The 19571-nt window shown below is 42.5% G+C and overlaps 1 protein-coding gene across 10 annotated transcripts in view; it reads right to left on the bottom strand.

Moving 5' to 3' along the window:
* hspg2 (heparan sulfate proteoglycan 2) overlaps positions 1-19571 on the bottom strand; it is a 115257-nt gene that overhangs the window by 45984 nt on the left and 49702 nt on the right. For all 10 annotated transcript variants that reach the window (XM_061688591.1, XM_061688582.1, XM_061688529.1 and 7 more), the window contains exons 4-29: positions 14660-14769; positions 14489-14547; positions 14076-14248; positions 12633-12758; positions 12305-12496; positions 12113-12232; positions 11471-11602; positions 10995-11139; positions 9779-9936; positions 9547-9687; positions 9248-9411; positions 8889-9068; positions 8563-8759; positions 7682-7829; positions 7454-7581; positions 7226-7312; positions 7076-7134; positions 6864-6922; positions 6560-6700; positions 6226-6399; positions 5718-5897; positions 5519-5637; positions 5319-5430; positions 5028-5141; positions 4718-4845; positions 4321-4404 (exon numbers count right to left, since the gene is read on the bottom strand). In XM_061688591.1, coding sequence (XP_061544575.1) covers positions 4321-4404; positions 4718-4845; positions 5028-5141; positions 5319-5430; positions 5519-5637; positions 5718-5897; positions 6226-6399; positions 6560-6700; positions 6864-6922; positions 7076-7134; positions 7226-7312; positions 7454-7581; positions 7682-7829; positions 8563-8759; positions 8889-9068; positions 9248-9411; positions 9547-9687; positions 9779-9936; positions 10995-11139; positions 11471-11602; positions 12113-12232; positions 12305-12496; positions 12633-12758; positions 14076-14248; positions 14489-14547; positions 14660-14769 — 3430 coding nt within the window. The remainder of the gene's footprint in view (positions 1-4320; positions 4405-4717; positions 4846-5027; positions 5142-5318; positions 5431-5518; positions 5638-5717; positions 5898-6225; positions 6400-6559; positions 6701-6863; positions 6923-7075; positions 7135-7225; positions 7313-7453; positions 7582-7681; positions 7830-8562; positions 8760-8888; positions 9069-9247; positions 9412-9546; positions 9688-9778; positions 9937-10994; positions 11140-11470; positions 11603-12112; positions 12233-12304; positions 12497-12632; positions 12759-14075; positions 14249-14488; positions 14548-14659; positions 14770-19571) is intronic.

The raw sequence follows: 19571 nt of genomic DNA on the forward strand, positions 1-19571 counted from the left end.
AAACCTTGTTCTGTTCGACTGATCGACTCTGATTCTCAATAAATATCCATTATAATACAAAGAAACCACAGCGGCATCTTAAAAACTCCACTGTGACACAGTAAAACTGTTCCGGCATAAAAGGGACACAGATCCTCCATTCTGTAGCCGAACAGGAAAACAAAAAGAAAGAAAGAAATCAGAATCTACACACCTGCTGTACTTCTGGAAGACTCAAGCTAAAATATATCAAATTACAGTACTGTCATCAGCTGTCAAGAAATAAATAAAAAATGTGCTCTGTTTAAAAGAATTTACAGTATCTGGGGACTAAATGTATTTAATTCACTTCTGCGGCAATTAAACAGATATTTATTGCCTCTTCAAATAACACTTTCTGTTATATTCTTTTCTTTATTTACCATGACAAAGAAAAATATATTTCTCCATTTTGTACCATTATTCTAAGAGTTAAAACTCAACCTCAATATTCATCGGCTCCGTCCACAAAAATAATTATCACTGTGGCCATGATTAACAACACATTTGTAAATATAGGGACCACACTTGATAGATGTGGCCTTTAAAAAAACAAAAACAAAAATTAAGAAAGAGATGGGCTACAGGTGCAAAGTTTGAGGTAGTCCCGTCATCAAAAAACTGAAACATATACAGGACAGTATTAATGCTAAACAACTGTATCTTCTTCATAGGCAGATAACTACCTTAAAAGACGTAGGATCATATTGGTATATTTTCAGAAAATTTGAAAAAAAATCAGAAGCAAAAAGTGTTCCATAATAAAGCCCTTCATCAGGTTCCATACAAAAATATAAATATAAATAAAAAGATGTCGAGAAAAAAAAAAAATATCAGTCATGGCACATTCCACCCTACTCATCAGGGATAATCCGTACAGGGATGGCCAGCCTTCCCAGAACAACATGAAGCGTGCCATCTTGATGATTTTTATGCCCTCCTTTCAATAGCCTCAGTAGATCCAAAATCCCAGATCTAGTATTCGTCTTGTCTTTTTGCTGTTTTTTCTTCCCAACTTTAACCCTGGGTTTTGCTTTAGATGATGGCTTTTTCACTGACTTTACAACAGTTGTTGCTTTTGTTTGTGAATCATTCAATGTGGATTTGTTTGGTGTGTTTGACTTCTTTGAGGTTCTTGCCTTTGTTCTATGGGGGGCCAGTGATCCTTTTTTCGCTGCGTTTAAATTCTTTGCATTAGTTGCCATGGATCTAGCAGGAGTCACCATTGCTTTTGTTGGTGTATTCAGTTTCTTATCATTTTCTTTAGCTAAAAGAGAGGGCAATGTTGTTTTTGTTGTGTTAAGCATGATGTTTGCTGTCACAATCTTTCCAGAATTTGTGCGTTTAACAGTGTTCTTTCTTCCCCTTTGGACATTCTTGTCAAGTGGTTCATCAGATCTAAGTAATTTATCATGTCCACTGTTATTCGGGGTTCTTGCAGGGGTTTCTCTGTGAGATGGTGGTTCCAGTTGAAATTTAGTGACAGCTACCTCATATTCCTTATCTTCAACTTGCTTTAGTTGTGTTTGGTTTGACTGTGAAACATGTTTAGGTGTCTCATTAGGCGTCTTGTTCACTTGTCTCTTTGCCTCTGGCTTTGCTGTAGCTATGGATTTAGTTTTAGATTGAGAGGCACTTTTGACATTTCCCTTTAGCTTTGGTTTAGAATTCAAGACTTTATGTTTGGATGGAAGAGTGACAAGCTTTGTGGTGTTTTGAAGTGATTCTGCAGAGGCTGTCAATTTATTTTTTCTCTCTTTCAGAGATGCAGTGGTGGGTTTACTATCGAGGAGACTTGGGGTAGGTATGCTTTTGAGTACTGTAGCTCGTTGGTTAAGAGGTCTCTTTGTTGGTATGCTTTTGCCTGGAGGCTGTGGTGTTGAGTACATCGGCGGAACAAGTACTGGGCTAAGTGAAGGCAGGGGCATCCTTTCCTGTATCGAACGGGAAGTGTGTCTTGCACGTTTCATCTTGTTCATCTCCTGAGCCAGGGCTGTGAAGCCATCAATCAGGATCTCCAGCCTTCCCTCGAGTCTGCTCAAACGAGCTTCCATGTCAATGTTGCTCTTCTCGAGCTCATTGACCCTCTTGGTCTTTTCCGCAGCTGACTCAACAGCAATAAGCTCCTTCAGATGGGAGCTGAGATTACTCTGTTGATCCTCCATTCTACGGATGCTTTCCCTCATATCAAGGGTGTTGCTCTCAAGCATGCTGAGACGCTGATTAAAGGTGTTCAGATGAATCCTGAGCAAGTGCTGAAAACTGGAGTGTCTACTTGCTGGGTCTGGCGTGAAGCGTGGTGGGAGTCTGGTCAATAACCTATTGGGAGCAACTGAAACAATGTCCGGCCCAATTTTTGAAGCAGAAAGAGTCGTACGATGGTGAGAAGGAGTAGACAGTATTTTTCTGGTCGAGAGGACAGTTTGTGCAGTGGTAACAGGCCACTGATAGTCAACATCATCACTATCTCCACTTCCAAAAGGTGTTATCACTTTATCCACGCTGAAATTTAATACTGCTTCAGCACCACATCCCAAAGGTAGGTAGCCATCTAGCAGCTTCTCTTGGAAAGGGTCCCCACAACTGTCTGCAGATGGCATCTCTTCTCTTAATATCAAAACAGCACAATAAGGATTGGTGCTCATATAGAAGTTCAAATATTCAATGATTTTCATTATCCACCCAAGTCTTCTGGTCATCTTTGCTATCAGAGCAGCAAAGATTTTTTTCAGCCCTCATAAATGCCTCATCTACATTTATGCTAGAGACCCAGAAAATGCATGGGGCTTGTGCAGAGATGGAAATCATAAGAGTCAACACAGCCTTTAGATCTATGTAACCAGCAAAGCACAAAAGCTGAAGCAGAAAAAGTAAAAAGTCCACAAACCAAACTAAAGGTTTCCTGAAGAAATTCAAAACAATGGTTTGTACTTGTTTGTACTCCTGATCAGCACCACGAAGGTACAGTATAATAAAAGTCTAAAGGCTTCTTTATACTCGCACAGGCGGTGACTGCGCTGACGTCACTGCGGCTATCCCACGCGCAGTTTGACATTATACTCGAGCGCAACCCACGCACGCTGTTTTGAAAATGTGCTGCAGTTCTCCTCCAAGTCGGGGGTGTCGCTACAGCTGGTGTTGGCTAGGACACCACAGGGTGGATTTTCCTCTGCATTTTTTGGCCTTTTCCGGTTGCCGTTTTTACTTTCCTTTCCGGAACAAGGAACGAAGCAACAACAATGGCGACCGAGGAACAGTGTCTGCTAGAACAAATGGACCTAGATGACCAGATGATACGTTTAATTACACTGCAAAATCGATCAAGAAGGTGTCGGTGTTACGTGGAACCAAGGGGAAAGCTGAGTACGTCATCACAGCATGTGACTAAAACGGACCAATCACGAGAGATGATGTCTGCGGCATTTTGCGCGCAGCAACAATTTGTGCTGTGTGTCAAGTGACGCAGAGGGGCCACGTGGACCTATGCGTCGTGATGCAATGCGGGCGCTGTCGGCTGCACGAGCGCGGGAGTATAAAGAGGCCTTAACCCAAAGTGAAAACTACATTTTCCTTAAATTCTCGATATCCAGCAACCCAGAATAGAGCAGTGTTTCCCAACCTTTAGTAAACAGAGGCTCCCATTTTACATTAGGATTATCTCTGAGTATGAATAATGATCTCAGCTCAATTAACTTTTTAAAAAATTACTTGCTCCGTGTGAAATCTGGGCCTGATTTAATTGGACACAAAGCTGATACACCTTCTTTTGTGGGAATTGCAACAGGTGAATACACTGGTTAATTGTATCTTCTGGCATCTAATGGAAGAGTGTTTAATAGTTCTGCCAGTCACTCTCATTGGAAGAGATATATGTAATTACTAAATAATAATTTTCAGACAAATTAGGTGGAATTGGATAATTTACTGAGGCACCCCCGACGAGCTCTCATGGCAAACTAGTGTGCCACGGGACCCTGGTTGGGAATCACTGGGACAAAGAATATATATTCAAAGATAATTGATTCCTGCACTGCAAATGCTCAAAGACTGGTGTAAAAAACAAAAAAAAACAAACAAAAAAAAAAAACATGACACCAACCACCAACTCACCATGTTGGTGAGTAAATCACCAACATGTGTACATCTGTTTCCTACAACTAGACCCAATGAATGCTACTGCCAGCCCTGGTTAACTTTGCTGCCGGCCCACCCAGTAACCCTAAACCCAGAGCAGTGTCCAAATGACCCTTAGAAGAAGATGTAGGGAGAAAGTACAGGAGATTGAGGCAGGACGGGGTGTACCTCTCACAGCGTCGGCCAGTGTATCCAGGGGGACAACCACATGTTGGCTGACCATCAGAGTCCAAATAACAGGTTGAGGAGAATCTGTTTAAACAGTATTTGAAGTAAGCCTTCTGTTCCACTTGTCAAAAAGCGTACCTGGTTAAACACTAAAAAGAGTGTATGAAAGTGTAAAAAAATGATCCTCTTTGATTCTTGTTCTGACATGAGAAATAAGACCAAAACGCAGAACATGTACCTACCAATCCAACTTTCGCCATTCTGGGTCAAATAGCCTTCAAAATCTAAAGGCTTCTTGCTTTGACTCTACTAAAGTTTGGGTATCATTGTTTCTACAATTGTAGTACCTAAATTGGCCCTTAAACTACGGTAAAATTGACTTTAGACATTAACTCACTGGTTGTTTGACGCTGTTCCAGGACATGGGCAAGGCTGGCATGCCTGGGCAGCTCCTGCTCCTGGGTTTCCATAGTAACCAGGCTGACAGCGTTCACACCTTGGTCCATCAGTGTTGTGTAGACATTGCTGTCAAGACAGACGCACAAAAAAAAGAGGTGAGATTCACTAAAATGTTGATACAGTGTGCACATAACTTGTTTTCACATGTTGGGTTCTGCCATGAAACCATTATTGCATTCCAGCGCAGAGATGAAAGCAAGGTCAGCAGTGAAAAATAATTAGGAGGGGAATAATAAGACAAAACCTACAAGACACCTGCCGGTCTCCGGGTCACAGCTGATGGCATAGCCATTGCAATCACACCTCTCACAAGTGCCCAGGTAAAGACCAGAGCTGGTCCGAGTGTAACCTTCTTCACACTCCTGCAACACCAAGAAATAACACCCCAAGTAACAAAAAAATAAATAAAAAACGATAAGAAAGGGGAATCTTTGTTTTGTGTGAGGAGCCATTTACGGAACTCTCAACAACTGAAATCGGAAAAATTAAGTGATGAATTCAGCAAACCGGCACGACTGGTTGAAATGAACCTTGTGTACCTGACAAGAAGGTCCGCTGTATCCCTGAGGGCATGCACATTCTTCTACCTCAAGGGCACGCTCATTTCCAGTTGAGTGCGGCACAGCGATATCCATTTTGATGTCTGATATACTGAATAAGGCAATTTGCCTTTAGTTGCGGCTATCTTTGAATTTATTGTACATGAATTTGCTCAATTAGAAATGTCTTTCAAATGTACCTGCTCTCTGCCATGTTGTCAGCATAGGTGGCTCTAATGAGCAAGCCGCTAACATCGGCCAGGGCCATAAGGAGGTGTTCCCGTGTGCATGGTTGCCCATCAGCGCGACGCCATGCAGACTGTCAGGATGGAAATGAAAAAGTTAGCCTATTTTGTATTTGTGGGTGCAGATTTAGCGACAAACTCCCATGTTACAGACCTCTCTGAATGTCACAGTGACTGTTTGTGACACACGTGGTAGGGGCTTGATCTGGGAGTAGTGTTCTAGAGAAATGCCATTGCCCTGGAGAACCACATCTGGCTGACCATCAATCACCAGGGAACGCTGAAATGGCTCATAATGTACTGTGTAGCGTAGCTCTCCACCATAGGCTGTCACCTGGTCGCAACAAAATGAAAAGAAAAGCTCATGTAGTGAGTGTAGTATTCTCTGACATAAAGTGTTGTGGACTTGTCCAAATCCAGCATTGTCCTAATTTCCAAGGGCTAATGGTGAAAAGGTAGTCATAAAACATTTGTGTTGGGCTTCATTAGGAATTTAAGGTTCAAAGGATCTTTGCTGTATGGGCAGGCCAAGTCATTTTCACTCAACATGTTGAGGCATGACTGAGTGTGACACAAGGCAGAGAGCTGAATGAAACACCTGACTGATTTCCCCACCCCCTCCCCCAGCATGCTTTCTACTGTACTTTGTTGATTTATCTCACCTTATCTCCTCTGAAGCTCTCAGGCACGACCCAGTAGTAGATATCGTTGGGGATGCTGGAAAAGGAGCGATAGACAACTTCTGAGGGGCCCCTCTGAGAGATACCCTCGCTGATAGTTCTTGTGTTGCCACTGTTGGTGAGTGTAAAAAGCTGCCCGTTCACTCCTCCTCGTACCTTGGAGCACATATTACCTGAGATGTTAACTTGGAATGCTCACAAGTCACCACAAATGCCATTTTTGCACCTCAATTTCACACCTGCAAGATTTGCTCATACAGCACATCTATGTAAAAATATCTACCCCCCCCCCCTTTACTATTCATATCTACTGTACCTGATCTCGACTCCAAGTAGAGCTGGCACACTGTTTGGACACACCCATGCAGAAACAACGCAGACAACCCTCAGGGTTGTTCTCTGACAGGTGGAAGAAGCCTGGCTTGCACTCATCACATTGAGCGCCCACCACGTAGTTCTGCAATAAAAATAATAAATAAAACCAGATACACGTCAACTTGCCTGTTGGCTAATTTCTTTAATAAAATCAGATGTAATAGGGAAAATACGGTTCAGAAACTGAAAAAGAATGACTTATTTCCAGTGTTTCACTCTGCACTTAGCAATCATACAATGTGTACCTTGCAGCTGCATGGCCTGCTGCTTGAGCTGACGCTTCCTCTGTTATCACACTTTGTTTCTGCAGGGGAGGGGGGGGAGCAGTGGAAAGATGAAGACATATGGGGTGGAAAGTTCACCTAGGAATGTTCCAAAAGTGCTGCATACCTGTGCCATGATCATATGCTACTACAAGGGCAAAACCCCCCAACAAACTTCACAAAAAGGCACTCACGGTGAGGAACACATTTTCCATTTGGCAGAAGAGGATTACCCTGGAAACCAGGAGCACATCTGAAACAAAAAACAATAAAATGGAGGTAAAACATAAGTGTTGCTACCGTCTATTGTATAGTAATTTACAAAAAATATTCAATTCTCTCACTTTTCACAGCGTCTTCCTGTGTAGCCGGACTTGCAAGCATCACATGTTGGCTGTTGGTCAGAGTCAAAGAAGCAGGTGTCAGAGAACCTGCAGTCGCAAACAAAGAGCCATAGGTGAACATTTACAGTGGTGGGTTAATAAGTAGTATGTGGAATGAATGAACCATTGTTCAACTATCTGAATTGGCAGTTTTTGAAAAAAACTAAATATACATTCAGAAGCCCTTACCGGCGAGAGGTTTCATAGTATGGACAAGGGCAAGGCTTGCAGTCATCTGTTCGGCCTCGTCTTGGGTCACCAAAGTAACCGAGTCGACACTTGTCGCACTGAGGGCCTTCTGTGTTATGCTGGCAGCTCTGCAGTAGAAAATTAAACAAAAGAAAAAGCAAAAGAGTTGCCTGGTTTATCCCTTTAAATGATGTTAAAAATAATCTTCAGTAAAGTATTGGTGTTTACCAGACAGTGTCCACTGATTGGATCACAAGCGCTGGCATGTCCATTACAGTTACAACCAGCGCAGGTGCCCAGATAGGAGCTACCAGGGACACGCTCAAAACCAGAGGAGCACATTTCACAGGACAGGCCCGTATATCCAGGAGGACATCTGGGAACCATAAATGTGATCATCATAAAGGCTTTACACCAGCTGTCTCAACAAACTGTGATACGTCAATGAACACCCCATACAGTATTTTGATATTATTAATAGAATAGCTGAAAAACAACAAGAAAAGGTCAAAAATGGTCTCCTCGAATGTTTTGATTGCAGGAGTCCGTGGGATTCCTCACAACTGTTTCGTTACATTTCACCACTGATTTCTTAATTGTACTTGTCAAGTAGTTCCATTAGTATGATCAGCATTATGATGACCATGCAGTGGGTCTTCACTTTTGGAGAACACAACATTACACAAAGAATTACCTCCTCAGAAATAATTTTGTCGAGCCTGTCAAGATGACAGGTTGTAGTATCAGCACGTCATTCCATCAATCTTCTATCAATCAGGGATTATATTACCCTTTATCTGAGAAATTAACCTATTGATTTTGATTTAAATTTTTACATTAATTTAATGTAGCCAATGTAAAACATCACATCACTAGGTCTATGTTCTTTATTAGTGCTCCATTGGTCACCCTGTTGATTCTCAAATACAGTATATACTGCACAGTGTAAGATGTTTAAGGGAGCTGTACTGAATGGCCATACCAGACAGCTTGTTATCTCCCACAATAGTTTGACATATGAAGAGCCATTGACGTGTGAGATGACATGCCCAAGAAAGAAGAAAACAATGAACACCTGCCTTGCTGACATACCAATTTATTTCCCTTACCTGCACTCTTCAACATCCTTAGCATGACCCCGAGTACTGAACTCCACAGTGGTGGTATCCATGACGATATCACTGAGTGCCACGCTGACCATGTGGTTGTCATAGATGGTGCGGATGCTGATGCTGTCCAAATTAGCCAGTGTCATCATTAGTTCCTCCCGGCTTACTTGCCGTCCGCTGGAGTGCTGCCAGTTATCCTTTACAATCACAAGATTCGTTGTTTCATTAACCCTTATCATGCATGTGGCATCTCATATTTACACATGTACAGTGAATAATTATTTTTTTACAATATACACATTGTACAGCGTTCCTTAAGTACATACCTCAGTGAATTTGATTTCTCGCTGGTTGACCACACCAACAGAGGCGTCACTCCCTCTGTGATATATAAGCCTGCGCCCATTCCCAACAAGTATTACGTCCGGCTTCTCCACAGGCTCAGAAAGACCGCGGGCCAATGTGAAGCGCACTTTGTACTTCAGTGATCCTCCATAGGAATCAATCTAAAACACATAATAACCAACAATATACACTCCGCTCCAAAAAAATTGGAACAGTGAGACCAGTTCTGCAGTAGAATTAACACATTTGGGGTTGACATTAAAATATTAATATAAGACAAATTTTTCAGGAGAGTGTATGTACTGTATGTAAAGAAATTAAGCCTTTAAAAAAGACATACCTTGTTACCAAGAAACTGGCGGGGCAAGGTCCAGAATGAGTCCAGGTTGAGAAAGCGACGTGACAAATCAACGAGCTGGAACTCTTCCATCTCAGGGTTGATGAGGAGTTGAGTGGAAGAAAGAGGGGGAGTGCCTGGCCTGGATGGGTAGCTGACATTCACTCCTGAGTGTCAGAAAATAGACTCTTTAATAATTCTCCCAGCTTTTCAGTCGATACGTATGTGAGGATGAGGTGAACATTTCAGTGTTTCAGTTGTAAATTTGATGTGAGCATTCTTTCAATCAGTTTAAGTAGTACCTTTAAAATCTTCCTCCTCGGTGAAACGCAGATTGATCTGATTGCGGAAGCGTCCAGTGCGTTTGCAATTCTTGGTGATTCCAGCACAGAAGCAGGAAACACAACGGCCCTCTACACGGAAGTGACCGTCTGGGCAGTTGTCTGGCAAGGTCAGGACAATTTATTTCCCTAACTGGATTAAATTTCATCCATGGCTTGCTATGAAAACCATCATGCTTTTACTTAAATGTACCTGGATTGGGATTGGAAGAAAGTGTTAGAACCCCATCAGGAATACCAAACACCAGACCTTTGGCGTTGATGGCCTCGCAAGTGTAGGCCCCCTGATCGGCCTCCTTCACGTCACGGATTGTAAGAGTGCCACGACCGTTCTCACTGGTCATGGAGATTCTGGGAATACATGCATACAACATAATGTTATTGATCAATATTCTGCAACGTTTCTGGTGCGGCATTTTCACTAACATCAAATAAGACAGTCACTAAAGCTAGTTCTGACGCGATTAAGAGGCAGTTGTGAAATAGTCAGGAAAGCCATCTAATGACAAATTTACCAAAGGTAAAAGGTATCAAAAACTACTGGTATTTAAAGCTGAAATCCACAACTTTTTGGGTTAAAAAACAAATATAGCCAATACGAGAAGCGATGACGAAATGCTGATTAAGCCTGTCAGCTCCTCTAACTGTATTCTTCAATAGTTTTTTAATTTTTTTTTTATAACTAACCAATTGGCCCAGCTGGTGGCGCAACAAAAATGACGTAGAAGTAAATGACAGCACAGAAATTCGGGATTTTGCCGAGCAATGGACGGAGCGTAGCTGTAAAATGGTGATTAAAAATAGTATTTTCAGTTTCTGTAGCATAAAATAGTCATACAATAATTACTGTGTAAACGAATACAAGAATAAAAATTGCCACAAATGAACATCTACGTCTTTTCGAAGAGCCGTTGGCCGCCAGCATCTTTAAAACAAATTTTGGACAATTGCATGGATATGAATACCATTTACAATCAACAGTTTCTTCTTCTGACATAGAACAATGATGTGTGAAAGTGAGAGGAACATTGGTTGACAACAAAATGTAGAAAGGTGAGATGGCATCATTCTCTTGTGTCGGTTGCTATGTAACAGAAATGATGTTGTTTCTTTAGTATATGACAATCCCACAGAGATGAAAGAAACCTGACTGTATCAGTTCTATTTTGTTGAAATACAACAGCATTCTTGTTACAAAACCAGAATTTATTCATATCGGAGAATTTGAAATTCAGTCGAACATTATAACTAACGGGATGCTAGAAAGTGACATTCAGTGAATTTGGTCAATTTGAGTGTGTTATTAATTAAAAACCAGAGTAATACGGGAATAATCAGATTGGTTGACAACTGATTGAACCAAATGACCCCGAATAATCTGTGTAACTCATGGTCTCCAACAAACCCACCTGCCGCTGATAGGGATGTGACCCCAGTTCAGCCTCCAGGTGATGATGGGTGTTGGCACTCCAACAGCCTGACAACTGAATGTTACAGTAGCTCCCCGGGAAGCTTGAATGGATTCTTCTGGTGGGCTTGTCACAGAGGGAGGGGCTGTTTTGTGTGGAAAAAAAAAGAAAAAAGAAGAACTGCTTAAAATCCATAGTTATTTTCACCCAGCAAGACTGCTTGGAATTTGGTGATGCAGTGAGACTCATAAATGCTAAATAATTCACTTTTAGTTCAGTGGAGAGGATGTTTCACAAAAAGATCTGTGTCTGAGCTGACCCATGTGTGAAGAGTATGTGGTTCACAGAAAATTAGTCATAGTGTACAAAGGAGCTCAGAGCTGACTAAAGAGGAAAAAGAAGCAAAGCAGGAGTGCAAAATGTAGAGTACTACAGAGAAATACACAAGTAGGGTGGAGTGTGGTGGGGGGTCTTACTGCAGCCGTATTCATCTGAGCGGTCAGGACAGTCTGGCTCTTCGTCGCATTGGTAACTAGATGGGATGCAAGTGCGGTCACCTAGGCATTCAAACTGCTCAGGGGCACACCTGTCATCTGGACCCTTGGTGGCTGTGCAATATCAAGTTGGACATTAAAGTATCATTATTAATTACAGGCAGCACTAAAAGTAACAGTTGCATCAGTTCAGACCGTAAGTCGTGGTGAGCAATCACAAGTGGACAGTTTGAAATCAGAAGAACCACAGAGATTCAGAAATAGTTAGGACTGCATGTGGCAAACTTCTTTTTGTGTTTAGAGGTGTCAAACTCAGCGCAAGTACCTCACCGATAGATGGATCTGACCGTTGCAATCAATAGAATTCTGGCTCAAAGAAGTAACTGAAGATGTCTGAAATTTAGAAGACTTGGTTGAGGAATAAAATGTAAAAGCTGACAGGACAAGTCTACACACAAAACGAGCCAGAGTGAAACGCGACGGTGTCGTAACTTCCTACTTCAAACACCAATTTGGTGTGTGACATTTGGAAATGAGTTGCCTCTCAAAATGCATATCAATGACGTTTCCACTCATGATCACATCACCCGAGATGCGTGTCTGAACAGTCATAGATGAACTCACGGCAGTCTAGCTCATCCGAATTATCCTCACAGTCATTGTCTCCATCACAACGCCATAGCTTGAGGGCACAACGGCCGTTTTTACACTTAAACTCATTTGGTTCACATGGAGACGGAGTTCCTGTAAAGACAAGTGGATACGTGCCAATGCTGCCGTTAGGTGTGCTTGTATATATCACTTTGTATGACTGACCACATTGGAATTCGTCACTTCCGTCCAAGCAGTCTCTCTCCCCGTCACAGATGTAGTCTCGAGGGATACACTCTCCGCTCTGGCACTTTGCTTGATCTGCTCTGCAGAGTCCTGGAATGACGGGTGACTGTGGAGGTTTAACGATGGCGGTGGTGGTGGTGATAGGAGTAGGGGTGGTTGCTACGTGGCTTCCTACATTTGCAACAGATCTCTGGTTAAACTTAGCAACTGTGGAGGTTTCACAGTGCATAAGGCATTGCATATCATCCGTACATGCTGTGGCCGACCACTTTACGGCCTGCTAGCAGGTCAAGCTGAAGTAACTCACCACAATGTTTCTCATCACTCATATCACGGCAATCTGGTCGATTGTCACACAGGTATTCTAACAGGATACAAGTTCCGTCACCACACCTGTGCTCATCCGGCATGCACGGTCTGATGCCAGGTATTACTAAGGAAGGTGAAGATGCAGATGGGGGGAAGGAGGAGGAGGATGGACTGTGGTGAAGGATCAACATGCAAGTCAACACTTTCAGGACAACAAATGCACTACAACACGTCACAATACAAATACAGCAGCTATCAGCAATAAGTTCTTGGCAACATAATCAATTGATTTTTATTTTAGAAATATTTCCTCTGTATAACATATCTATGTACAATATAGCTATAACAGACACCTATTAGGGTAAGACGTTTAGTGGGTCTAAGCCCCACACATAAAATATAAAACATAATATATATTGGAAATGCCATGTTTGCTCTGCAGGGTAATGTTTGAGTGAACAGGATAAACAGCAAAATTCACAATCCATGGATCGACCAATACATTTCCAAGGACATCCACTTCTGTGACTCTTCCGGTCCTATGCATCTTGGTTGCAAATTCCTGATGACACTCTGTGCAACTCTAAGCTAAACAGTCACTTCCCTCTGAGAACATCCTGTTTGAAGCCCCGCAATGGTGAGGTGCTGTTCATCAATTGGTCTTGGTCTCAAGATGTCAAAATGTAAACAGCATGTTGAAGAGGGCTGTTACCATACCAATTGCAATTGAAGCAGAAAATGTAATCTATTCATGGCTCAAACGCCTGTTGTAAATTTTGCCGTTTAGCTCCTTGTTCGAGAACAGTAAATGGAGCAAAAAGTACTGAAACATTGAACAGTTGGAAATGTGCATTCAAAAGTTTAAAGAAGGTCAAATTAAGTTCACCTGTAAAGGTTAATGTATTTTAGGTTGATCCTGAAATTTCACTCCAAAACTGAAGATCCCTAACTTTTTGTGAGTAGTGTTGTTATGGATGGATGGATGGATGGATGGATGGATGGATGGATGGATGGATAGATAGATAGATAGATAGATAGATAGATAGATAGATAGATAGATAGATAGATAGATAGATGCATTCTTGCATCTATCTATGCATTCTTAATCCAAGTCATGCCATGCGGGCGTTGTACTGTTTTTTTGGTTTGTTTGTTTTTTACTGTACATTTTTATTTTACATTGGTGCTCCATGCAAAACATTCAGGACCACATGATAGATTGCACTTGTACGTGGCATCACAGTTTCGTCCTAAAGCAGCTAACACACAGCCTGGCACTGTTATCGGATCCACTGAGGGCAGAGGTCGAACGAGAAACCAAATGGAAACATTAGCAACCCTATCCTCACCCCTGTGGTTCACCCTATTTTGACACAATAGACTGCTACCCCTTGTGTCAAATACTCCATCATCTACAGTAGCTCCAGAATGTTGTCCTTACCTTCACCAAGCTCTCTGAACTGAAAGCCTTCCACTGATGTGACATAGGAGGCAATTGCTCCATTCTGAACCACACTGTACAACACACTTCGGATTTGTTCACTGTTGCTGTTGTAATCCGAGCCCACGTCCAGTTCCACAAATATGTCAACGCCATCCTCTCGAACAATCTTCCTGAAAGAGCAAGAAAGGCCTGGTGAGACGACAAAATAGGCGGTGTGCTACTAACGCTGACAAAGAAAAGCGCTCTCGATGTTTGCCCGACAGGATTATTGTCGACAGTTATGAAGATTTATGAATGGTAGGCCTACACCACCTTGTGTGGTGTGGAAAATTTTAAGAAATCACACGCCTCCTGCACACAGCTGCAGGGACCCTATTTAAGATTTCACATTTCAGCATTTGAATGCATACTTAATGAGGACCACGCTGACTGTCTGGACACCTGGAATCCTGTTGTACTCTGACTCCAACTGTGGAGGGAAAAAATACAAATATAATCAGCATAGTCTTTAAAAAACACTACATACCTTACAAGGCAGCTGTGCAGCATTTGACCACAGTTCAGAAATAACGAGGACATACCGTGTCAACCACAGCTTCTGAGATTTCATTAAAGCCTGGTGAGAAGATGTCCTCCAGTTCTGGGCCATAGATGATGGAATCAGTGAAGTTGACAAGAGCTCTGTAATAAACTAGATTCAGACGGCGTGAATAAGAATCTGTCAGCTAAACCACATGAAAGCCAGCCAACGATTGCTGTTGAACATGAAGCTGACTTCTACAGCAATATTTGGATATTCTGACCATCATTCCAAGCTACTGTAAGTGGTTAAAGCCCACTAAAGATAATATGATACTGGATGTTCCTCCTCAGAAACCTTTTGGCTAAAAATCATAGACGGGTCTGCCTGAGGCTTAAACAAGAACCGCGTTCCAATTATGGTATCTATTTTCATCTCAATTGTGTTTGGGTTTTCACTTAAACCACTTGCTGCTGTGTAACTACACACAGGCGCATGCTCCGACAGGCATATCCTTAACCCAGTGAGTCTCAAATATAACTGTGAAATTACAACATTCCTTCTTCTCTGTCAGCATCTACTGTGGGATCTGTTGACAGTCCAAGCATGTGTACAAATAGACAGAAATAACGAAAGTCAACTCAGTAAAAATATTAAAATTCTTAAGTTTGGTCAAAAAGAACACAGATGATCAATAACTTTAATCCAAGGGGTTGGAAAATTGGACAAAAGGCACTCTTGAGACATGTTAAAGACCAATAAAGTTCACTTTGATTGCATACCAAGTGAAGTGTGTGTGTGTGTGTCTGTGTGTATATACATATATACACAGTGGGTACGGAATATATATACAGTGGGTACGGAAAGTATTCAGTCCCCCTTAAATTTTTCACTCTTTTTTTTCATATTGCAGCCATTTGCTAAAATCATTGAAGTTAATTTTTTCCCACATTAATGTACAGACAGCACCCCATATTGACAGGGGGAAAAAAGGAATTGTTGAAATTTTTGCAGATTAAAAAATAAAAATTTAAATATCACACAGCCAAAAGTATTCAGACCCGTTGCTCAGTATTTAGTAGAAGCACCCATCCATCCATTTTCTACCGCTTATCAGAGGTCGACTTCCCTCTCCCCAGCCACTTCATCCAGCTCTTCCGGCCCGAGGCGTTCCCAGGCCAGCCGAAAGACATAGTCTCTCCAGCGCGTCCTGCGTCGTCCCCGGGGTCTCCTCCAGGTGGGACGTGCCCGGAACACCTCACCAGGGAGGCATCCGAATCAGGCTCATCTGGCTCCTCTCAATGTGGAGGATCAGCAGCTGTACTCTGAGATCCTCCCAGATGACCGAGCTTCTCAACTTATGTCTAACGGAGAGCCCGGACACCCTGCGGAGGAAACTCATTTCGGCCACTTGTATCCGGGATCTTGTTCTTTCGGTCACGACCCACAGCTCGTGACCATAGGTGAGGGTAGGAACGTAGATCGACCGGTAAATCGAGAGCTTCGCCTTTCGGCTTAGCTCCTTCTTTACCACAACGGACCGATACAAAGTCTGCATCACTGCAGACGCTGCACCGATCCGCCTGTCAATCTCGCGTTCCATTCTTCCCTCACTCGTGAACAAGACCCCAAGATACTTGAACTCCTCCACTTGGGGAAGGAACCCATCCCCGACCTGGAGAGGGCACGCCAACCTTTTCCGACTGAGGACTATGGTCTCAGATTTGGAGGTGCTGATTCTCATCCCAGCCGCTTCAAACTCTGCTGCAAACCGCTCCAGTGAGAGTTGGAGATCACGGCTTGATGAAGCCAACAGAACCACATCATCTGCAAAAAGCAGAGATGCAATACTGAGGCCACCAAACCGGACCCCCTCTATGCCTCGGCTGCGCCTAGAAATTCTGTCCATAAAAGTTATGAACAGAATCGGTGACAAAGGGCAGCCTTGGCGGAGTCCAACCCTCACCGGGGACGAGTCCGACTTACTGCTGGATATGCGGGCCAAACTATTGACTCCGGTCGTACAGAAGCTCCCTTTTGAGCTAATACAGTCATGAGTCTTGTTGGAAATGGAAAAAGTTTTTCATACCTGGATTTGAGGATCATCTGCCATTCCTCCTTGCAGATCCTCTCCAGTTCTGTCAGGTTGGATGGGGAACATTGGTGGGCAGCTATTTTCAGGTCTTTCCAGAGATGCTCAATTGGGTTTAAGTCAGCGGTTTGGCTGGGCCATTCAAAAACAGTCACAGAGTTGTTCTGAAGCCACTCCTTCGTTATTTTAGCTGTGTGCTTAGGATCAGTCTTGTTCAAAGGAGAACCTTTGGCCCAGTCTTAGGGTCCTGAGCACTCTGGAGAAGTGTTTCATCCAGAATATCCCTGTACTTGGACTCATCAATCTTTCCTGAGATTGCAACCAGTCGTCCTGTCCCTGCAGCTGAAAAATACCCCCACAGCATGATGCTGCCACCACCATGCTTCACTGTTGGGACTATATTGGACAGGTGATGAGCAGTGCCTGGTTTTCTCCACACACACCGCTTAGAATTAAGGCCAAAATGTGCTATCTTGGTCTCTTCATCCCAGTGAATCTTATTTTTCACCATCTTGGAGTCCTTCAGGTGTTTTCTTCGTAAACTTCATGCGGGCTTTCATGTGTCTTGCACAGAGGAGAGGCTTCCGTTGGGCCACCCTGCCATAAAGCCCCGACTGGTGGAGGGCTGCAGTGATGGTTGACTTTCTAGAACTTTCACCCATCTCCCGACTGCATCTGTGGAGCTCAGCCACAGTGATGTTTGGGTTCTTCTTTACCTCTCTCACCAAGGCTCTTCTCCCCCGATTGCTCAGTTTGGCTGGACGGCCACCTCTCGGAAGGGTTTTGGTCGTCCCAAACATCTTCCATTTCAGGATTATGGAGGCCACTGAACTCTTAGGAACCTTAAATGCAGCATTCATATTTTTGTAACCTTGGCCAGTTCTGTGCCTTGCCGACAATTCTGACTCTGAGCTCTTCAGGCAGTTCCTTTGACATCATGATTCTCATTTGCTCTGACATGCACTGTGAGCTGTAAGGTTTTATATAGACAGGGGTGTGGCTTTCCTAATCAAGTCCAATCAGTATAATCAAACACAGCTGAAGCAGAAGAAATGGACAGCACCCGAGTTAAATATATGAGTGTCACAGCAAAGGGTCTGAATACTTATGGCTGTGTGATATTTCACTTTTTCTTTTTTAATAAATCTGAAAGAAACTAAATATTTTTTTTCCTGTCAATATGGGGTGTCAATATGGTGTATATATATATATATATATATATATATATATATATATATATATATATACACCCCATACAAACAGAAAACCGTCATCAATGAAATAAATGTTAAGAGCTACAAATATGTAAACAGTGTGGGCTTTCTAACAAGCTTTATAGCAGAGGGTAATTCACTTTGAAAAGCAAAATAGCATGCAAATTAATTAATTAGTGTCTGGAGATAAAATAATACACAGCGATGCAGCCACACAGGACCAGAACAGGAAACTGGAAATAAATGTGTACGTCACCACTCACCGCTATGTCACATGAGAAAAAGGGCCTATAAGTTTCTAAGTACATTAATATAACAAATATTTATAATAGAAGAAGAGATAACCTTTATAATTCCCACAATGGGGAAAGTTGCATCGTTTCAGCAGCAATGATGGCTGAAGGAAATACAAAAATAGCATGCAAGAGAAGACATTTGACTCCAAACGTGTCCACGACTAAAATGTTGATGCAATAATTACATTAAAATAACAAATATTGAAGCAATAATTAATTTACGATTACGATTATAGAGTAATGATTATTTTGTGCAATTGAACAGTATGCAGAATTATTTTTATCCTATTACATAATATACTGCAATAACTGTTCCTAACCGATGTTCGTAACATCAGTTTAAAAATATGGAAATGACTGCTCTGCAGGCGGCACGGTGGGCGACTGGTTAGAGCGTCAGCCTCACAGTTCTGAGGACCCAGGTTCAATCCCCGGCCCCGCCTGTGTGGAGTTTGCATGTTCTCCCCGTGCCTGCGTGGGTTTTCTCCGGGCACTCCGGTTTCCTCCCACATCCCAAAAACATGCATTAATTGACAACTCTAAATTGCCCGTAGGTGTGACTGTGAGTGCGAATGGTTGTTTGTTTGTATGTGCCCTGCGATTGGCTGGGAACCAGTTCAGGGTCTACCCCGCCTCCTGCCCGATGACAGCTGGGATAGGCTCCAGCACGCCCGTGACCCTAGTGAGGAGAAGCGGCTCAGAAAATGGATGGATGGATGGACTGCTCTGCAGTCATGGCCATGAATGCAATTTTACTAATAATTGACATTAGTAATTTCTTTCAGTGTCTCAGTTTCTGCCAAGAATTTTCATTTCGGTGCATCACTGTTACTCATAGAACAACTTTATAATTTATACAAATGGACAACATAGTGGTGTAGCAGTGGGCCTACATGGAGTTTGCATGTTCTCCATGTGTGGGTTTTCCACAGGGACTCAGGCTTCCTTGTAAATTCCCAAAACATCCACTTGAGGACAGAATTATTAGCCCCGCCATGAAAATTTCATATTTTATTACAGAAAGTATTTCCCAAGTGCTGTTCAAGAGAACAATGCATTTTTAAAACAGCTTTTCCAAGCATCCTACTTTCATTTTGGATGCTTCCAATATTTTTATTTGCACACAGGAACAAAGCTATTTCACAAAAAACAAAAAATACCAGAGTCAAAATGAATAGCTCCTTAAAAACTCCCACCAGTTTGAGAGACAGCAAGTGCTCGAAGCCATGTGCGCTCATTAATCAAACCTAATTGAAGTCACCAGCGAACACTGACTCTATAAGAGGCACCTGTAGAGCAGTAGAGATGATGATTCCGGACTCAGAAAGCATCATGCCAAAAACAAAATAATCAGTTCAGGCTTAAGAAAAA

This window comes from Phycodurus eques, chromosome 1 (genome assembly GCF_024500275.1).
Source record: "Phycodurus eques isolate BA_2022a chromosome 1, UOR_Pequ_1.1, whole genome shotgun sequence".
Taxonomy (NCBI): Eukaryota; Metazoa; Chordata; class Actinopteri; order Syngnathiformes; family Syngnathidae; genus Phycodurus; species Phycodurus eques.